Consider the following 18,142-nt stretch of genomic DNA (forward strand, 5'->3'; position numbering starts at 1 on the left):
AAGTTGACTTAAAGCTCAACATTCAGAAAACGAAGATCATGGCATCTGGTCCCATCACTTCATGGCAAATAGATGGGGAAACAATGGAAACAGTGACTGACTTTATTTTTCTGCAGATGGTGATTGCGGCCATGAAATTAAAAGGTATTTTTTAAAATGTCTGTTCGGATAGTGATTAAACAGGGTCTAGAACAGTCTGCTTTCAACTACTCACAATTTCCATGCATATATTTTACATGTAACATATCCCCCACCCAAGGGAGAGAATTCCCAACTCTCACTTAGTTATAAAACCTAGCTCTGAACGTAGGATCTGTGAAGCAGAACAAATCTTTGTATACAGTCAAGTGCAGATTATTATAAACAACTGATAATTGTAAATCACTGTATACAATGAGAAAGCAATGGCACCCCACTCCAGTACTCTTGCCTGGAAAATCCCATGGACAGAGGAGCCTGGTAGGCTGCAGTTCATGGGGTCGCTAAGAGTTGGACACGACTGAGCAACTTCACTTTCACTTTTCACTTTCATGCATTGGAGAAGGAAATGGCAACCCACTCCAGTGTTCTTGCCTGGAGAATCCCAGGGACACAGGAGCCTGGTAGAAGGCCGTCTATGGTGTCACACAGAGTCGGACATGACTGAAGTGACTTAGCAGTAGCAGCAGCAGTATACAATGAAAGCCAAGTTATCTGTTCTCAGTACATCCAATACAAAATGATATAACTGCAACAAAAACTCTCATTCAAAAGCAGGAAGAATGAGAAATATACCCATGGCTGATTGTCTGCGGAACACAGTAATCCCTACAAAAACAATACCTTAATTTCCTTGGTTTTTCTACCTGGTATCTAGGTTCTCCATTGACTATTACACTTATTATCATCATATGCCCTGGTTCTACCCTTTGGGAGGATGTCCCTTGTCCATTATCCTTCTTGGCTATATATGAGGTTGGCAATGACACTTATCCTTCTGTGTTCTGTCCAGTTACATCTCCACTGACAGTACACACATCATACTGCTACTCTGAGTGCAGGGAACTGCCTTAGAGGTTTAATAGTCAGACAGTGCTTGCTATCCAGACTTGGGCTCTCTTTAGCCACTAGCCGCATACAACTATTCAAATTTGATTAAAATTAAATTGAAAATTCAATTCCTCAGTCACACTGGCCACAAATCAAGTGTTCAATGGCTGCATGTGACTAGCGCCTATAGTATTACAGTAAAGACATAAAATATTTTCATCACTGGTGAAAGTTCTATTGAACACTAGTGTAAAAAGAATATCACAGAAAGACTTGTTAAATTTTAACCGCAATGCTCCAAATCCACATAAAATTAGTATTGTTTTATCTGTTAATCAATCCATGGCTTAAAATATAGACTGCTACATTATGAAATTGTGTCACTACATGAAAATAATTTCTATAGCTGAACTACTACTATATGTCTCATTACTGGGATAGGTGTCAGAATTCATTGTGAAAACTACAGACAATAATCAAACCATTATGTACCCTGTGTTAACTCTAGACACAAAAGTTGCAGCAGAGACTCTAAACGGCTTTGAATTGCCTGAATTGTACTATGTGAGAGTCAAATAATACAGCTGACTGGTAGAAAGCTGGCAAGTTTTTTAGAGGACCTGCTCTGGGTTAAAGACTATACCATCTGGGTAGTCACGGTATCTTTTCTTTTGCTCAGAGGGTTCATATTCTAAACTCACATCAGTATTTGCCAATGTCTACATTATCTCCAACCTAGTAACTGAAGACCGAAGAGAATGAAGAGGCTCCAAATGACAAGAAGGCACTATTTAGAAGACCTCAGCTAAAGGATATTCCCTTTGGGTTTTATGCCAATTTGAATTTGGAAAACTTGAAAAGACTTCAAGTTTTAGTCTGATTCATCATAAAGAATCAGAACAGAAAGATCTATCTGTGTTTGCAGGAAGTCACCAGGCTCCAGAGCAGATCCAAATTCAAATCAGACTTCTAACAGATATCAGCAGATTATTATAATCTATTATCAAATTTTATATTTCTAAGAATTTGTAAATTATAGTTATATATAATATTCAACATGAGGATAAAAAGCATTTTACCAATCTCTAAAACATATTTTGAGAAAAATTAAAATATATTAAATACTTAACTATGATTATATACTTCGGAAAACCCATGTTCAACGTTATTGTGACTCATTATTACAAAAAATGAATCTTTATACTAACTCAGAAACTTATTTTAAAAATTCTGACCAGTACAATGATCAGTTTAGGGGACATAATAAGATTAAAGGAATTCTTATCACAATGAGAAATATTATAAATATTATAACAACACATTTCCTTTAAAAAATACTAAATTCTAAAAAGGCAAGCTTCTTTAAGAATCAAGTAAAATAATCAAATTGTCACTATAATATAATAAACTAAATGTCTTTCCGTAAACTCAGCATGCTTAAAATATATCTTACTGTTTAGCAATTATCATGCACTACAACTGTAACAAAACACTTGAGTAAATAAATTAAATATAACTATAAAATTAAATTAGCATTAATAACAATAAGAAAAAAATAACATTAGAAAAAAGACTCTAACCACTTTGTCCTCCTGGTGTGAATATCCACGAAAGCAAGTTAGAAAGGACAGAAAAGACAAAACAAAAAATAAATAATTAATTCCATTCTTAAAACAAACTTTTTAAGACAATGAAATTAAAATTCTGGAAAATTTTAAACTACATTTTGACCAAAATATAAACATTAAGAGGAAAAACTTTTCCATACATTTCAAGCAAGAGCACGCTATATACTAAAATATATTAAGACATATAAAGAGAACAATTTCTACAAAAGCAAGTAAGTACCCAAACATCAGAAAAAGGAGAATGTTCTTTCCACAAATAAAATCTTAATTGAGCACTCAATTAACTCAAAGGAAAAAACTAAAAAACGTTAAGGAAAAAAGCTTTTATGTACAAAGATAATAAAACACAGTATCAATGTTTAATTTCATCATATACTATCAAAAACTGACAAAATATAATTCTACATGAATTATTCATATTACTTCTAAAAGTTATTCGTCCCATTAATTTAAGCCTTCTAAACTTTATAACTTAAAAGAAAAAATAAGTAGAAATAGTCATTAAAGATAAAATATTATTGATCACAATTGGTAATTTGGGGTTATAGTTTCCTAACATTATAAATGTAAAAAATAAAATAATATGTAAGATAACTGAGTTTTAAGGAAAGAATATAAAAAAGAATGACTATATGTATAACTGAACCCCTTAGCTGTACACCTGAAACTAATACCACATTATAAATAGGCTATACTCCAATAAAATAAAAATTTAAAAAGATGTGGTACATATATACAATGAAATACTACTCAGTCATTAAAAAAAAGCAATAATGCCATTTGTAGGAACATGCATGGACCTAGAGATTATCATACTAAGTAAAGGAAGCCAGAAAGAGACAAATACCATATGATATCACTTGTATGTAGAATCTAAAATATGACAAAATGAACTTATCTACAATACAAAAAACAGACTCAGACACAGAGAACAGATTTGTGGTTTCCAAGGGGTAGGGGAGATGAAGGAGGGATGGACTGGGAGTTTGGGATTGGCAGATGAAAACTTATATAGAATGGGTAAACAACAAGGTCCTAGTGTATAGCACGTGGGACTATACCCAATATCCTATAATAAACCACAATAGAAATGAATATTAAATAAATAAATAAGATGCATGATTTGGTCAAGAGAACATATTTAAATAGGGTAAAGTTTAAAATTATTACATTCATCTCTAATTAAACATAAATAATGATCATAATACTTCATAATGTAATAATAATGACCTGATATATTATAATAAGTTATATAAATTAAAAATTAAAATCATGTCTTTTTAGGCATCATTGTTTCTCTGAAACATTTCTAGTTGTATACCTTATGCAATTTTCTTAAGCTCTCTAGACCTTTACTTCCTTATCTGCAAAATAGGAAATTAATATTTACTTTATACAGTTTCCTGAGAATTAAACAATATGAAAAGCTCTCCATATAGAGTGCCTGACACACAGTTCTATATCTGATACTCTAGCTGATTAAAACACAGGATATTGTGTAGAAGGGATAAGATGCATCCTCTGTATTATGATCTTGACTGATTCATTTGTTACAAATGTTAAAACTACAGGTCATATAAAAGCTATTGTAAAAAAGAAAAGCAATTGTATGCAGTCAAAGAAAACTACTGGTGACCATTTAGTTTAACAAAAATCATTTATGGAGCACTCACATATATGTATCAGGTACTATACTAGATTTATGAAACATAAAAAGTGAGTAAGACAGTTCTTGCCATCAAGGAACTAAATGTATTGAGAGGGAACTGAACAAATCACTGCAGAACAGAAAGCTGCCTGAAAGCAAGTGAAGAATAAGACACTATGGAAACACAAATGACTGATGAGATAACAGAACTTGGAAAAAAAAATTGAAAGCTTCTGAGATGTAAGTAGGCCTCTAAAGAATGTTGGCAAGACCAGTGAGGGAGAACATTTTATGCAAAGAACATGGAATATGTAAAAAGTACAAAAGCTCAAACGTGCCTGGCATATTTGGATACAAGTTAGCTGGGAATGACCCCTGGGTTGGGAAGACCCCTCAAGGAGGGCATGGCAACCCACTCCAGTATTCTTACCTGGAGAATCCTCAGGGACAGAGAAGCCTGCAGGGGGCTACAGCCCATGGGGTCACAAAGAGTCAGACATGACTGGGCAACTAAGCACAGCACAGCTGGGAATGACTAAATTATATCTGACATGTATGAACTAAAGTCTTCACAGTTAACTATGTTAATAATCTGGCAAAAGCTTAGAAGCATAATACTTTCATAAAGTAACTCACATTGCAGAAATTGTTTTAAAAAAGAAAAAAAAAACATGAAGTCTAACTAATGAATTTGCTAATAGTTAATCCCTCTTAGGGCTTCCCAGGTAGCACTAGTAGTAAAGAACCCACCTGCCAATGCAAGAGACATAAGAGATGCAAGTTTAATCTCTGGGTCAGGAAGATCCCCTGGAGGAGGGCATGGCAACCCCCTCCAGTATTCTTGCCTGGAGAATTCCATGGACAGAGTAGCCTGGGGGGCTACAGTCCACAGGGCCACAAAGAGTTGGACACGACTAAAGCAAACTGGCACACACTCAATCCCTCTTAACAGGTAATACAGGTTAAATTTTAGCTATAACATATACGTGGAAAATTTAGCTATAATACACATATGAAATATTACTCTACCATTGTATCTTTACTATCTTCCAATAAGGATAAAAAGTCAACACAAAATCTAGTATATAATTTATAAATAAGGCACAATATTGCTACTATTTTATAAAATGTTTACTTTGATAAAATGTGCAGACAGACTGGAAGAAGAAAAGTCCAGAAGCAGAAAGAACAGTTAGGAAGCTGTTGCAATACTTCAGGTAAGAAACATATGTGATAGTGGTATGAACCATAATAGTAGCAAGAGAAGAAGTAAACTGATTTAGGAGATATGGAGAAGTATGGCCCCTTAAGACCTGATTGAGGAAGAAAGAGAATCACTCCCAGAGCTTGGTTTGAGCAAGCAGGAGAATAAGAAGGCAACTCCTTGAGAGAAAAAAACACATGAGAAGCAGATTTGGTGGAAAATAATGAATGCAAGCATAGATAAGGTGAATATGAGGTGACTATTAATTCATCTAAGCCTAGATTTTCAGCAGGAAGCTACACAGATAGACTTGTAGCGCAAAAGAATAATCCGGCTAGTGAAATCACATCTGTAAATCATCAGCATATAACAGAATCTGAAGCTATGAAAATGAATAAAATCTCCCAAGGAAATTGTTAAAGGAAAAAGGAAAAGTAAGGATAATGACCCAATATCAACAAAATACCTCTTCTCTTTGAACTGGCAAGCCTCCAAGGGAAAAAAGTTCAAAAAAAAGGACTAGCAATCTCTTCTAATCAAATTTTAGTAACACAATTTAAAGTTTCACTGTATTTGTCCAAAGTGATTTTAATCAAACTAGAATTGAGTTGCTTGAAAAACAAAGGTAATGTATAAATATGAAATATTATCAAGGTCCTTAAGACATTAAAATCTCATGTGAAAAATAAAAACCAGCTGTGGAGTAGTAGTTTAATTTTAAACAAATGGAAAATCTGGATATTTTAAAATGACTACAAATGAATCTTCAATTGAATCATTTGAATATTTATTTCAGTTTTACACTTAGTCTGTGTTTAAAAAAAAAGACTAAATGGTCATTTCAAAGATTAAAGATTAGAATTACCTTATATATTTTACATATATATTCATAATGACAGAATCAGTTTAGGTGTGCAACAAGGAACACACTAACCCAATATAAAATATGATCATTTAATTGAATACGAAAACATATGTGAAAGGTTCTTTCATGGGATCCTACATCCCTGTTAGGTAAGAAGCAATACTATAGAAATTACTGCAAAACACTTTAAAAGCACTCAGTGAGTGTGCCAGGTATATGCCTAAGTGTTGCACAAATATTAACTCATTTTGTCCTCACAATAGCCTTGTAAGATAGGTACTATTATTACTTCTAGTTACAGGTGAAGAAGCTGAGGCAGAGAGACTAAGCATCTTATACTAGGTCACAGAACTAGTAAATAACAAAACTGGGATTTAAGTTTAGTCTCACTTGGGCAAGAAGAAAAAACATAAACAATGTTACTACTACCCATAGAAAGTTGGAATGGTTACAGTAAGACCAGATAAAATACAATATTTCAGAGCCAAGAATATTTCCAAGAATAAAGAAAGTCATTTCACAATTATGCTATGCTATGCACCACCCTTATGGCAGAAAGTGAAGAGGAACTAAGAAGCCTCCTGATGAAAGTGAAAGTGGAGAGTGAAAAAGTTGGCTTAAAGCTCAAAATTCAGAAAACGAAGATCATGGCATCCGGTCCCATCACTTCATGGGAAATAGATGGGGAAACAGTGGAAACAGTGTCAGACTTTATTTTTTTGGGCTCCAAAATCACTGCAGATGCTGACTGCAGCCATAAAATTAAAAGATGCTTACTCCTTGGAAGGAAAGTTATGACCAACCTAGATAGCATATTCAAAAGCAGAGACATTACTTTGCCAACAAAGGTTCGTCTAGTCAAGGCTATGGTTTTTCCTGTGGTCATGTATGGATGTGAGAGTTGGACTGTGAAGAAGGCTGAGCACCGAAGAATTGATGCTTTTGAACTGTGGTGTTGGAGAAGACTCTTCAAAGTCCCTTGGACTGCAAGGAGATCCAACCAGTCCATTCTGAAGGAGATCAGCCCTGGGCTTTCTTTGGAAGGAATGGTGCTGAAGCTGAAACTCCAGTAGTTTGGCCACCTCATGTGAAGAGTTGACTCATTGGAAAAGACTCTGATGCTGGGAGGGTTTGGGGGCAGGAGGAGAAGGGGATGACAGAGGATGAGATGGCTGGATGGCATCACTGACTCGATGGACATGAGTCTGGGTGAACTCCGGGAGATGGTGATGGACAGGGAGGCCTGGTGTGCTGCTATTCATGGCGTCGCAAAGAGTCAGACATGACTGAGCGACTGAACTGAACTGAACTGAACTGATGCTATGCTAAGTCACTTCAGTCGTGTCCGATTCTGTGTGACCCCATAGATGGCAGCCCACCAGGCTCCCCCGTCCCTGGGATTCTCCAGGCAAGAACACTGGAGTGGGTTGCCATTTCCTTCTCCAATGTATGAAAGTGCAAAGTGAAAGGGAAGTCGCTCAGTCGTGTCCGACTCTTAGTGACCCCATGGACTGCAGCCTAACAGGCTCCTCCATCCATGGGATTTTCCAAGCAAGAGTACTGGAGTAGGTTGCCATTGCCTTCTCCATTAACAATTATAAAGGGGCCAATTATTTGATAGGATGTAATGATCCCAACTGCTTATGCAACTAAAAACAGAACTTTAAAATATATAAAGTCAAAGTTGATAAAACTGAGAGTTACTATTTGAATACCCATCTTTTAATAATTGGTAGAAAAAAACAATGTGGAAAATAAACAAGGATTTAGTAGAGTTGAACAACTCTATTAAACAATTTGACCTACTGAACATTTAAAACCACTGTCAAAAAATAACAGAATATACACTCTTTTCAAGAACACACAGAACATTTGTCAAAATAAAGCACAGTCTGGGCCATAAAATAAGTACCAGTACATTTCAAAGGACTCAAGGCATACGAAGTATATTTGGGACCACAACAGAATGAAATTAAAAATCATGAACAGAAAGATCTCTAGAAACTTTCACCTCAAATATTTAAAAAATAAATAACATACTTCTAAGTTATTCATAAGTTAAAAAAAAAGTAAAATTAGAAAATGTTTCAACTGAGTGAAAATGAAAAGACAACATATTAGAATTTGAGAGATGCTACTGAAGCAGTACTTAGGGGAAATTAATAGCACATGAGGCCTGTATTAGAAAAGAAGGAACATCTCAAAGCAATAACCTCAGCTTCCACCTTATGAAACCAGAAGAAAGAAGAGACAATTAAACCCATAGTGAGCAGCAGAAAACAAATAATAAAGATGAAATAAGAAGTCAACAATTTAAAAATCAATAAAACAAAAAACTGGTTCTTTGATAATATCAATAAAATAGGTCAGTATCTGTCAGTCTGAAGAGGGAAAAAGAGAGAAGATACAAATTGCCAATATCAGGAATGAAAGAGGCAGCATCACTACAAATTATACAGACATTAAAAGAATGATAATGGAATATATGATACTAATAAAGTCAACAACGTACGAGGAACTAAACAAATTCTTTGAAAGATACAAATTACCAAAGCTCATTCAAGAAAAAAAAAAAACAGATAACCTGAATAATCCTATATCTACTAAATTGAAACTGTATGTAAAAACTGTCCCCCCAAAATATAACCGTTTGCCCAGATGGCTTCACTGGTAAAATCTATAAAACATTAAAGGATAAATGATACCAACTCTACAGAAACTCTACTAAAATACTGAAGAGAAAGAAATACTGCCCAATTCATTTTATCCAGCCAGCATTACTCTAATACCAAACTCAAAGACAGACATCACAAGAAAAGAAAGCTACAGATATTAACCTTCATAAACACAAAAGCAAAAACTGTAAACATAATTTTATCTAATCCAACTAATTAACATGTAAAAGATATAATCCATCATAACCAAATGGATTTATTCCAGGAATACAGAGTTGGTTTAACACTTCAAAATCAATCAAAGTCGTTCACCATATTAACAAAGAAAGCAAAAACATATAATCAATCACAATAGATGGAGAAAGAGTATTTGACAAAATTCAACATCTATTCTTAAGGTAAACAAACAAACAAAAACTTTTAGCAACATTTATGAAGAGCTGACAGCTAACATAATACTTAATAGTGAATGCTTTCTCCACAAGATGAGAACAAAATAGGAATGTCTCTTCTCATCACTTCCACTCAAAATTCTACTAAAGTTTCTAGCCAACACAACTAGTCAAGGAGAAGAAAAATAATCAGATAACCAGGGAGGAAGATAAAGAAAAGTTATTAGTTCTGGGTAAAACAAAAGAATGAGAAAAGGGAAGCAATGAGAAAATGGAGAAATTAAATCACAAAGGGTAACAAATTCCCATTATGTCTAAGTAATGTATGTAAAGACATCAGCTTCATATTTTTAAGCTCCCTAAGAACTGGGTGATAAATATCTCCTACTAAGAAGGAGATAAATGCAAATTATAAAGAACTAATTGAGACCATTTAAAACACTTCTTTTGCTAATTTCAGCATAGCATTCTTTGGGAAATATTAATATATTCCCTAAAGTGGATGGATAAACTACAAAAATCTAGAACAGGTGTGAAACCCAGCCTGAACATTTCTTCTTTAAATTCCATATTCTAATGTTTTTTTCATTAATGTTAAAACAAAAATAAAGGGTATTGTAGCCTCAAAAGCTATAAAATTATGAAACATAGAATCTCAAAGCCAGAAAGAGCCTCCTTCAGAAAGAAAGGAAATATAGGCCAAAAGAAGAGCAGATCTACCAAGTTGATAAAATTATGTGAGGTAATCGAAAAAGCTGTGACACAACTCAAACATTAACCAGCTGTGTGACTTTAAGAATGAACTCTAGTGTTTCTGGATCTGAGTTATCTACATCTATAAAATAAGGAATTAGGCCAACTGATCTCTAAATTCTCTTCATCTTTGAAAGTCTAAGATCCTATGAGTCTAAAAGATCATAAGCTAAAGAACAAAAACAGTGAGATAAATACCTTTTTAATTCAGAGGAAAGTTTTTTTAATTCTTTTATCTGACCTGAAGACACTAGGGAAGGTTTCTGTTCATTGATTAACCTGAATGCTAATTTCAGTTGTCTATTTTATTCACGATGAGCTTAAGTATGAGAGAATTACGAAGTTCAGCTTTCATCCTGTACCTTGTTTGAGCGTAACGACACGCGACCTCCACAGCGAGCACAGAACTTGGTTTGGCAATATGAACAGTTATGGCCACATCCGTCAGCAAACTTGGTTTTGTGGCAGATGCCACAGGTTGGAGCATCACCCTTCTGTTCTTGTTGCTGCTGTGATTCTTCACCCATCTTCTTTACCTGCTCCTTATACATTTCAAACTGCTGATGAAGTTTTCTGCAGAGAACACAGACAAGAAAAATTTGGTTTCCTGATGGTCTCAAAAAATAGTAATAATTACCACAATCTGTGGACACAATTTTATACCTGAAAAATCCATGTGAGAATAAAGAATAAAAATTTAACTTTCTGTTGACAATAACATCTTTTATGGCACACAACATCGTAAAAGTGTAACTAGTTCTAACTTCTGATATACATGCTAATTTGATAAACAGTACAATTAACATACTTCTTTGAAAGGTAATTGTAAAATGTCTACCAACTATCTGCAATATGTTTTCAATCATATACCATGAAATATTTATAATGTTACTTTTTCAAGAGTTTAGCTTCAGAAATAGACTGAGCGATATGACTTGCACAGGGAAACCAAAACCTATCAACTTCAAATCACCGAGACAGAATCTCAACTGGAATGCAATTAAGAATCAAAACAGAGAGGAAAACATTGGATGAGTGGTCTCATTAACTATCCAAATCTATTCAACAGCCTGGACATTAGTTGGCTGCAAAGACACTTGAAATATTAGGAGTCTACCAAATAAGGCAGTACAAATAAAAGTAAGGCCTTTACAGATTCTAGTTAAAAATAAATAGTGATAAAACTTTTACTATTATCTTTATAAAAGATGGTTTTAAATGATTAAAACTATAATTTTGATTTACAAATCAAAGTTCCTAGTCAGAACTAATGCATAAGATTTACAAAGCTGCAAATAATGTCACTCTCATCCTAAAAAGGACAAAAGGCTAAATAATCTACAAAAGCATAACTTCTCTTGATCCCATCAGAGAGTTGAGGGTTATAAGACAAGCAAATAATCTGAACTCCAAGACAAACCCTTCCAAAGAACAATGGGACACACTATTTCACCTTTGGCAGAGCATAGGAGAAAGAGGTGGCCACCAGACAGTTATGAGGAAATTCACTAAAATTTTATTTAACAAATTGTAAAAGTCAAGTGTGGGCTAACATGACAATTTGGAATAGCTATGGGCCCAGGATCACAAGCACTCTTCCACATACCTGTACTGGTTATTCATGAGGAACAATGAGAGCAGGACATAAGAACAAAAAGAACCTTTTGGGGGTGCATATGTACAAATATAACAGAAGTGACTGACTAGTGGCTACTACAACACAGGAATTCCCCAGACTATTTCTCCTAAAAAAGCCAAAGCTGTAAGCCACAGGAAAAGGGAGTAAACTCTGTCATCCCCAGGACAAAGGCAAAGATCTACTACAGCTAGGGAAAAGCTTGGGAGGGGAAAACCCCTCTTTTCATGAAGGAGAGACAGGAAATCATCTTCAGCCAAGAGCTTGCCCACAGATCAAAGGCTTTTATCACAAAGGGGGAGGTAGAAACTCCTGCCCTAAACCATTCAGAGACGCCAAGCCAACTTCCTTACTTGGGAAAAAGGGAATAAGAACTCTGAGCAGGCCTCATCCCTGAGGCCCTCGTAGACAGAGCCTGTCAAAGATGGAAGATGGAAAACACACAACAGAACACCCCAACCCTATCACAAGCCCAGTATCAAGAAATAAGCACCAGTATTCTGCTGCCAGGGAATGGGCAAGAACGTGGAGAGAGGCCCTCTCCCTCTGTGATGTAAGTGGGTAAGAACAGCTGAAGGGGTACCAAAACATAAAAAAAACAAACAAAACCAAATAAACTTACAGTACTCCTGCATTCACCCCAAGCAAAAAGCAGCAGGAGCTCTCTGTTAGAGAAATCTGAAAACAGTAGTGCCCTAAAGATACCGACACCATCCAGACCTATCTGAGCCCCTGACCTGACTAGTGATTTCACACCCAGTGGCTCAGCGGTAAAACATTTGCCTGCAATGCAGGAGACGCAGGTTTGATCCCTGGGTCAGGAAGATTCTCTGAAGGAAATGGCAACCCACTCCAGTATTCTTGCCTGGGAACTCCCATATTCTTGCCTGGGAAATCCCATCCCGCCAGAGGAGCCTGGCGGGTCACAGTTCAAAGGGTTGCAAAGAGTCGGACACGACTTAGCAACTAACAACAAAGGGAAAGAACATATGATTATGTCAAAATATGCCGAGAAAGTGCCTAAATCAGCAAACTAGGAACAGACAGAAACTTCTTTAACTCAATAACAGCATCCACAAAAGGGTTGTATTTGAAATACTGAGTGCTTTCCCCCTAAAATCAAGAACAAAGCAAGGTGGTGTCTCTCACTACTCCTAATCATCACTGGACTAGAAATCCTAGCTAATGCATTAAAGGAAGAAAAACAATAAAAATTAAACCATAGAGGTTGGAAAGGAATATTTTTAAACTGAGCAGATGGCATAATTGTCTATGTATAAAGTCCCAAAGAAACTATTAAAAAAAACTCCTATAATAGATGAGTCTAGCAAGGTCACACAGAGAAGGCAATGGCAACCCACTCCAGTACTCTTGCCTGGAAAATCCCATGGACGGAGGAGCCTGGTAGGCTGCAGTCCATGGGGTCGCTGAGCGACTTCACTTCTACTTTTCACTTTCATGCATTGGAGAAGGTAATGGCAACCCACTCCAGTGTTCTCGCCTGGAGAATCCCAGGGATAGGGGAGCCTGGTGGGCTGCCGTCTATGAAGTTACACAGAGTCAGACATGACTGAAGTGACTTAGCAGCAGCAGCAGCAGCAAAGTCACAAGATACATGCTCGATATACAAAAAACAATTGCATTTTTGTATACTAGCAATAGACAGTTGTAAATCAAAATTTTTTAAAGTAGTATGCAATAGGCATCAAAAATAAAAGAAAGAAAAGTCTAAGGTATTAATCTAGCAAAATATAAGCAGACTTTCTTTGGTAAGAACTATAAAATACTAAGAATTAAAAGAGATCTAATTAATAGGAGAAATATTCTATATTCATCATGAGAAGTTTCAGTACTGTTAAGATATCAATTCTCTATAAATTGATTCAATGTCATCTCAAATCACAATCTCAGCAAGAATTCTTTAAACAAATTGACAAGCTAAATCTAAAATTTGTATGGAAAAGCAAAACTCTCCAATTAGGCAACACATTTTGAAAAAGAAAATAACTGAAGAACTCACACTACCTAATTTCAAGACTTACCATAAAAACTACAGAAGTAATCAAATATTGGTAAAGCATAAACACACATACAATAAAACAGAGTCCAGAACAGTCCAATACTTAAATGGTCACTACTTTTTTAAAAAGATGCCTACGTAACTCAACAATAAAGTATAGTCCTTTAAAACAATGGAAAATCCATGTGTAAAAATAGTAATTGGAAATCCATTGTGTAAAAAAATAAACCTTAACCCATACTTCATACCTATATGAAAATTAACTCAATGTATTACAAAACTGTAAACAATAGATTACAGAACTAAATAAAATGACTAAAAGTATAAAGCTTGTAGATGAAAACATTGAAGAAAAGTGTGGCCTTGGGTTCAACAAAGACTTCTTAGCTAGGTTAGGCAAGATATAGGCTCTAGACCTTCAACACAATTTAAAAAGCATGAACCAGAAACCTGCCAACGACAATATGTAAATGAATGGATATAGCTATGCTCCAATAAAATATTATTTATGGATGCTGAATCTTGAATTTCATGTCATTTTTATAATCTCAAAATATTATTAAAAAAACAATTTTTTTCAACATTTTTTAAATGTAAAAGCCATTCTTAATTCACTGGTTATACAAAAACAAGTAGTGGGCCAGATGTGGCCTGTGGATCACAGATTGTCCAATTTTATATGATATGATTTAATTTATGTAACAGAAAAAGACAAAATTATAAGGACAGACATCAGATCAGTGGTTGCTAGGGAGTGGAGTAGAACAAGGGGACTGACTACAAAGGGATGCAAGGAACGTTTGGGGTGAGGAAAATAACCTATGTCTTGATTATGGTGGTAGATATTACTGTGTATGTTTTCTAGAATTTACTGAAGTGTATGCCTCAAAGGAATGAATTTTACTGGTAATAAATATAACCTTAAATAAGTTTGACTTTTAAAAAAGTCAAAGAAGTGCTAACCTATAATCAGTGTGTGCGCTCAGTAGCTCAGTCATGTCCAACTCTGCAACCCCAAGGACTGTAGCCTGCCAGGCTTCTCTGTCCATGGAATTGCCAGGCAAGAATACAGTAGCAGGTTGCCATTTCCTAATCCAGGGTATCTTCCTGACCCAGGGATTGGACCCACATCTCTTGCACCTCTTGCATTGGCGGGTGGATTCTTTACCACTGCATAAGATGGGAAGCCCCCAACCTAAAGTCAGTAGGTAAATTAAAAATAGAGCCATATAAGTCCTTTTATCTCTGCAACCACAAAAGCATATTTCCATTTTCATATCAAATATTAATAAATTCAAACAGCTATGCCGGGGTTTTTTTCCTATAACTTCAGATAACATACTATTTTTCCCTGATGGTCTTTCACCAGGTTTAAGTGAATCTCTAGTAACACAAAATAAGCATCACTACAAGAGACCTAAGTTCATAAAACATGTGCAAGAACAAGCATGATTTTAAGTGGACCATGAATGAGCTCTGCATCAGAGCTTCTCCCACCATTTGGAAGAACCATCTTTCTATGTGTGAGGTGACTATACATTTCTACTGTATACCTGTTTATACACTTATGATCTCTGGCATGATCGCTCAGTATATGGCTGAACCTCTCTGGGAGAAAGAGAAAGAAGAAGAAAATTAGAGCAAATGCTTTGTTTTAGTTCTAGAGGCACTGGAGTACTAGGCAAGTTACCAAGTCAAGTTACACTGGAACAAAAGTAGAAATCTTTTCCTAGAAGCAAAAAGTAGAAGCAAACTGTGCTACATAGGGCCTCCAGGGAAATAGAAACCCCAGTTTTCACACATAGGGAGAAGGCCAGTAACATAAGTAGAGAAATCAGTAATTATGTATCCCAAAGTGCTAGATTAGAGCTATTGAAACCACTCTCACAATAAGAACTGTAGCAGTCCCTGAGACTGTAGCATTATTGGGGCTGTGGGATGGGATCAAATCTTTCCTGCTGTAGGGAGCAGAGAGAGAGAGAAGTGAAAAGTTCAGATAGGACTAATCTATAATAGTTTGAGGAGGTAAGAGAGGACTTTTAGAGAGATTTTTTTTTGTAGTCATCCTTCCAGTCCTATAAAATGAGAAACTATCATATGTAGAAGTGATGGTGTACAAGCAGATTCAAGAGCTCAATCATGTTCCTTGCCAAAGAGATCATTTTTCCCCTTCCCATTTATACATAGACCAAATTCTATCTCTGCTTCCTCATCCCAGTCATCTTCAACCAACCTAATCTGGTTTCTAGTCTACTTCTTAATCCTCACAAAGTTTACCAACAGCCTCCCTGTACCTAAAACTAACAGACAATTTTTTTTAGTCTCCATCTTACTGGGTTCTCAACAGTACTTGAAATTATGTTCACTGCCCACTTGGCCTTCATTATATTTTTCTGGTTTTCTCCTTGTTTCTCTAGCCTTTCATGCTCTTTTTCCTTTGAAGGTCAAGATTCAGGCCTCTCTTCTCTTTTCATTCTGTGTGGTAACACTGCTTAGGCAGTGTTACCCATGCCTGACTTCACTTTCCTCCTACATATAAACGTAAATCCTCAGCTCAGACTTTTCCTATGAGCTTCAATATTCAATTGCCTACTTCCCATCTGTATTGGGAAGTCTCAACGCCACTTGAATTTCAGTGCATATCAAAGTGAACTTGTAATCTTCCTATTAAGCCAAATTCCCTCCCAGTTTTTCCTATTCCAATAAATTGTGACACCATTTAATCATGCAGGCCTGAAATACAGAATTATTCTAGAAATACCTTTCTCCTTCAAATGCATAATTAATCTATCATGAAGTCCTTTCAATTTTACTTCTTAAATGTGTCCTAAATCCTTACACTTGTCTCTATATCCATGCTCAATACCATAGGCCTTGTTATCATCAATGCCCACCTAGCCTCCCAGCTAGGCTACTCACATTCATACTTCTCCCCTTCTGCATACTACAGAAAAATTATCTTGTCATCTCACTGCTTAAAATACTCTAATGGCGTATGATTGCTTTCAAGAAAAAGAAAAAACTTCTTATGAAGTCTGTTACAAAGTCTTGAATGTTCGCCCACACATTCACCTCTTCAACCTCATTTTTTGCACTGTTTCTTTCCCTTCTTTCTGCTAAAGCTACTCATCCTTTAGACTCACTATGGTGCATCTCATTACAGGATGCATTTTATACATCCTCCTGCCTCCTCCCAGAATAGATTGCAACACATGCCTTTTTTTTCTTTCTCTCTTTTTAAACTTTAGGTATCCAAAATAGAGTTGATCATGAGGTTGCTTCGCTGATTCATGCTTGGCTCCCATTTTAATTAATTGTTTTCCCCTTCCCCAATGTGACTTCCTTTCCCTCAGGAACCAGTCTTCAAATTTTTCTAGTAAAATCTAAATAGACTATAGCCAATGTGTCTGTGGCTTATTTTGTATCAGATAGATAGGTATTATTATAAATATTCTATTATTCCTACTCTACAGAGAGGCTATTTTTGCTGACAGTCACACTGCTAGTAAGTAAAGCCAGATTCAAATTCAGCTGCAGAATCAGAGTGCTAGAACCACTAGAAGTTCACACTGGAATGGATATATAATTTTCCTTATTTACATTTTATTCATCCCTTGTTTTTTAAAAGTTAGCGCTTTATTCTGGAAAATAATAGACTTGACATGTATAACTGAATCACTGTGCTGTACACCTGAAACAAATATGAATTTACAGCACTCCCCATCGGTCACATTACTGTCTGAACTCCACCTCCTATCAGATCAGAGGTGGCATTAGACTCTCATAGGAGCATGAGCTGGAACCCAACAGTCAAGGTTGAAAATCATGAGTGAAGTGAAGTTGCTCAGGTGTGTCCGACTCTTTGAGACCCTGTGGACTGTAGCCTGCCAGGCTCCTCCATCCACGGGATTTTCCAGGCAAGAAGACTGGAGTGGATTGCCATTTCCTTCTCCAGGGAGAATATCATGAGACTGCCACAAAATACGGAGAAGGCAATGGCACCCCACTCCAGTACTCTTGCCTGGAAAATCCCATGGACAGAGGAGCCTGGTAGAATGCCGTCCATGGGGTCACTAAGAGTTGGGCACGACTGAGCGACTTCACTTTCAACTTTTCACTTTCAACTTTTCACTTTTATGCATTGGAGAAGGAAATGGCAACCCACTCCAGTATTCTTGCCTGGAGAATCCTAGGGACAGGGGATCCTAGTGGGCTGCCGTCTATGGGGTCGCACAGAGTTGGACACGACTGAAGAGACGTAGCAGCAGCAGCCACCACAAAATAGAAACAAA

The 18,142-nt window shown here is 36.1% G+C and overlaps 1 protein-coding gene across 27 annotated transcripts in view; it reads right to left on the reverse strand.

Annotated features, from left to right (window-relative positions):
• The window catches only part of RIMS2 (regulating synaptic membrane exocytosis 2), a 605,437-nt gene that overhangs the window by 470,866 nt on the left and 116,429 nt on the right, over positions 1-18,142 (reverse strand). For all 27 annotated transcript variants that reach the window (XM_061439193.1, XM_061439200.1, XM_061439191.1 and 24 more), the window contains one exon: positions 10,557-10,767. In XM_061439193.1, the coding sequence (XP_061295177.1) occupies positions 10,557-10,767 (211 nt within the window). The remainder of the gene's footprint in view (positions 1-10,556; positions 10,768-18,142) is intronic.

Source organism: Bos javanicus, chromosome 14 (genome assembly GCF_032452875.1).
Source record: "Bos javanicus breed banteng chromosome 14, ARS-OSU_banteng_1.0, whole genome shotgun sequence".
NCBI lineage: Eukaryota > Metazoa > Chordata > Mammalia > Artiodactyla > Bovidae > Bos > Bos javanicus.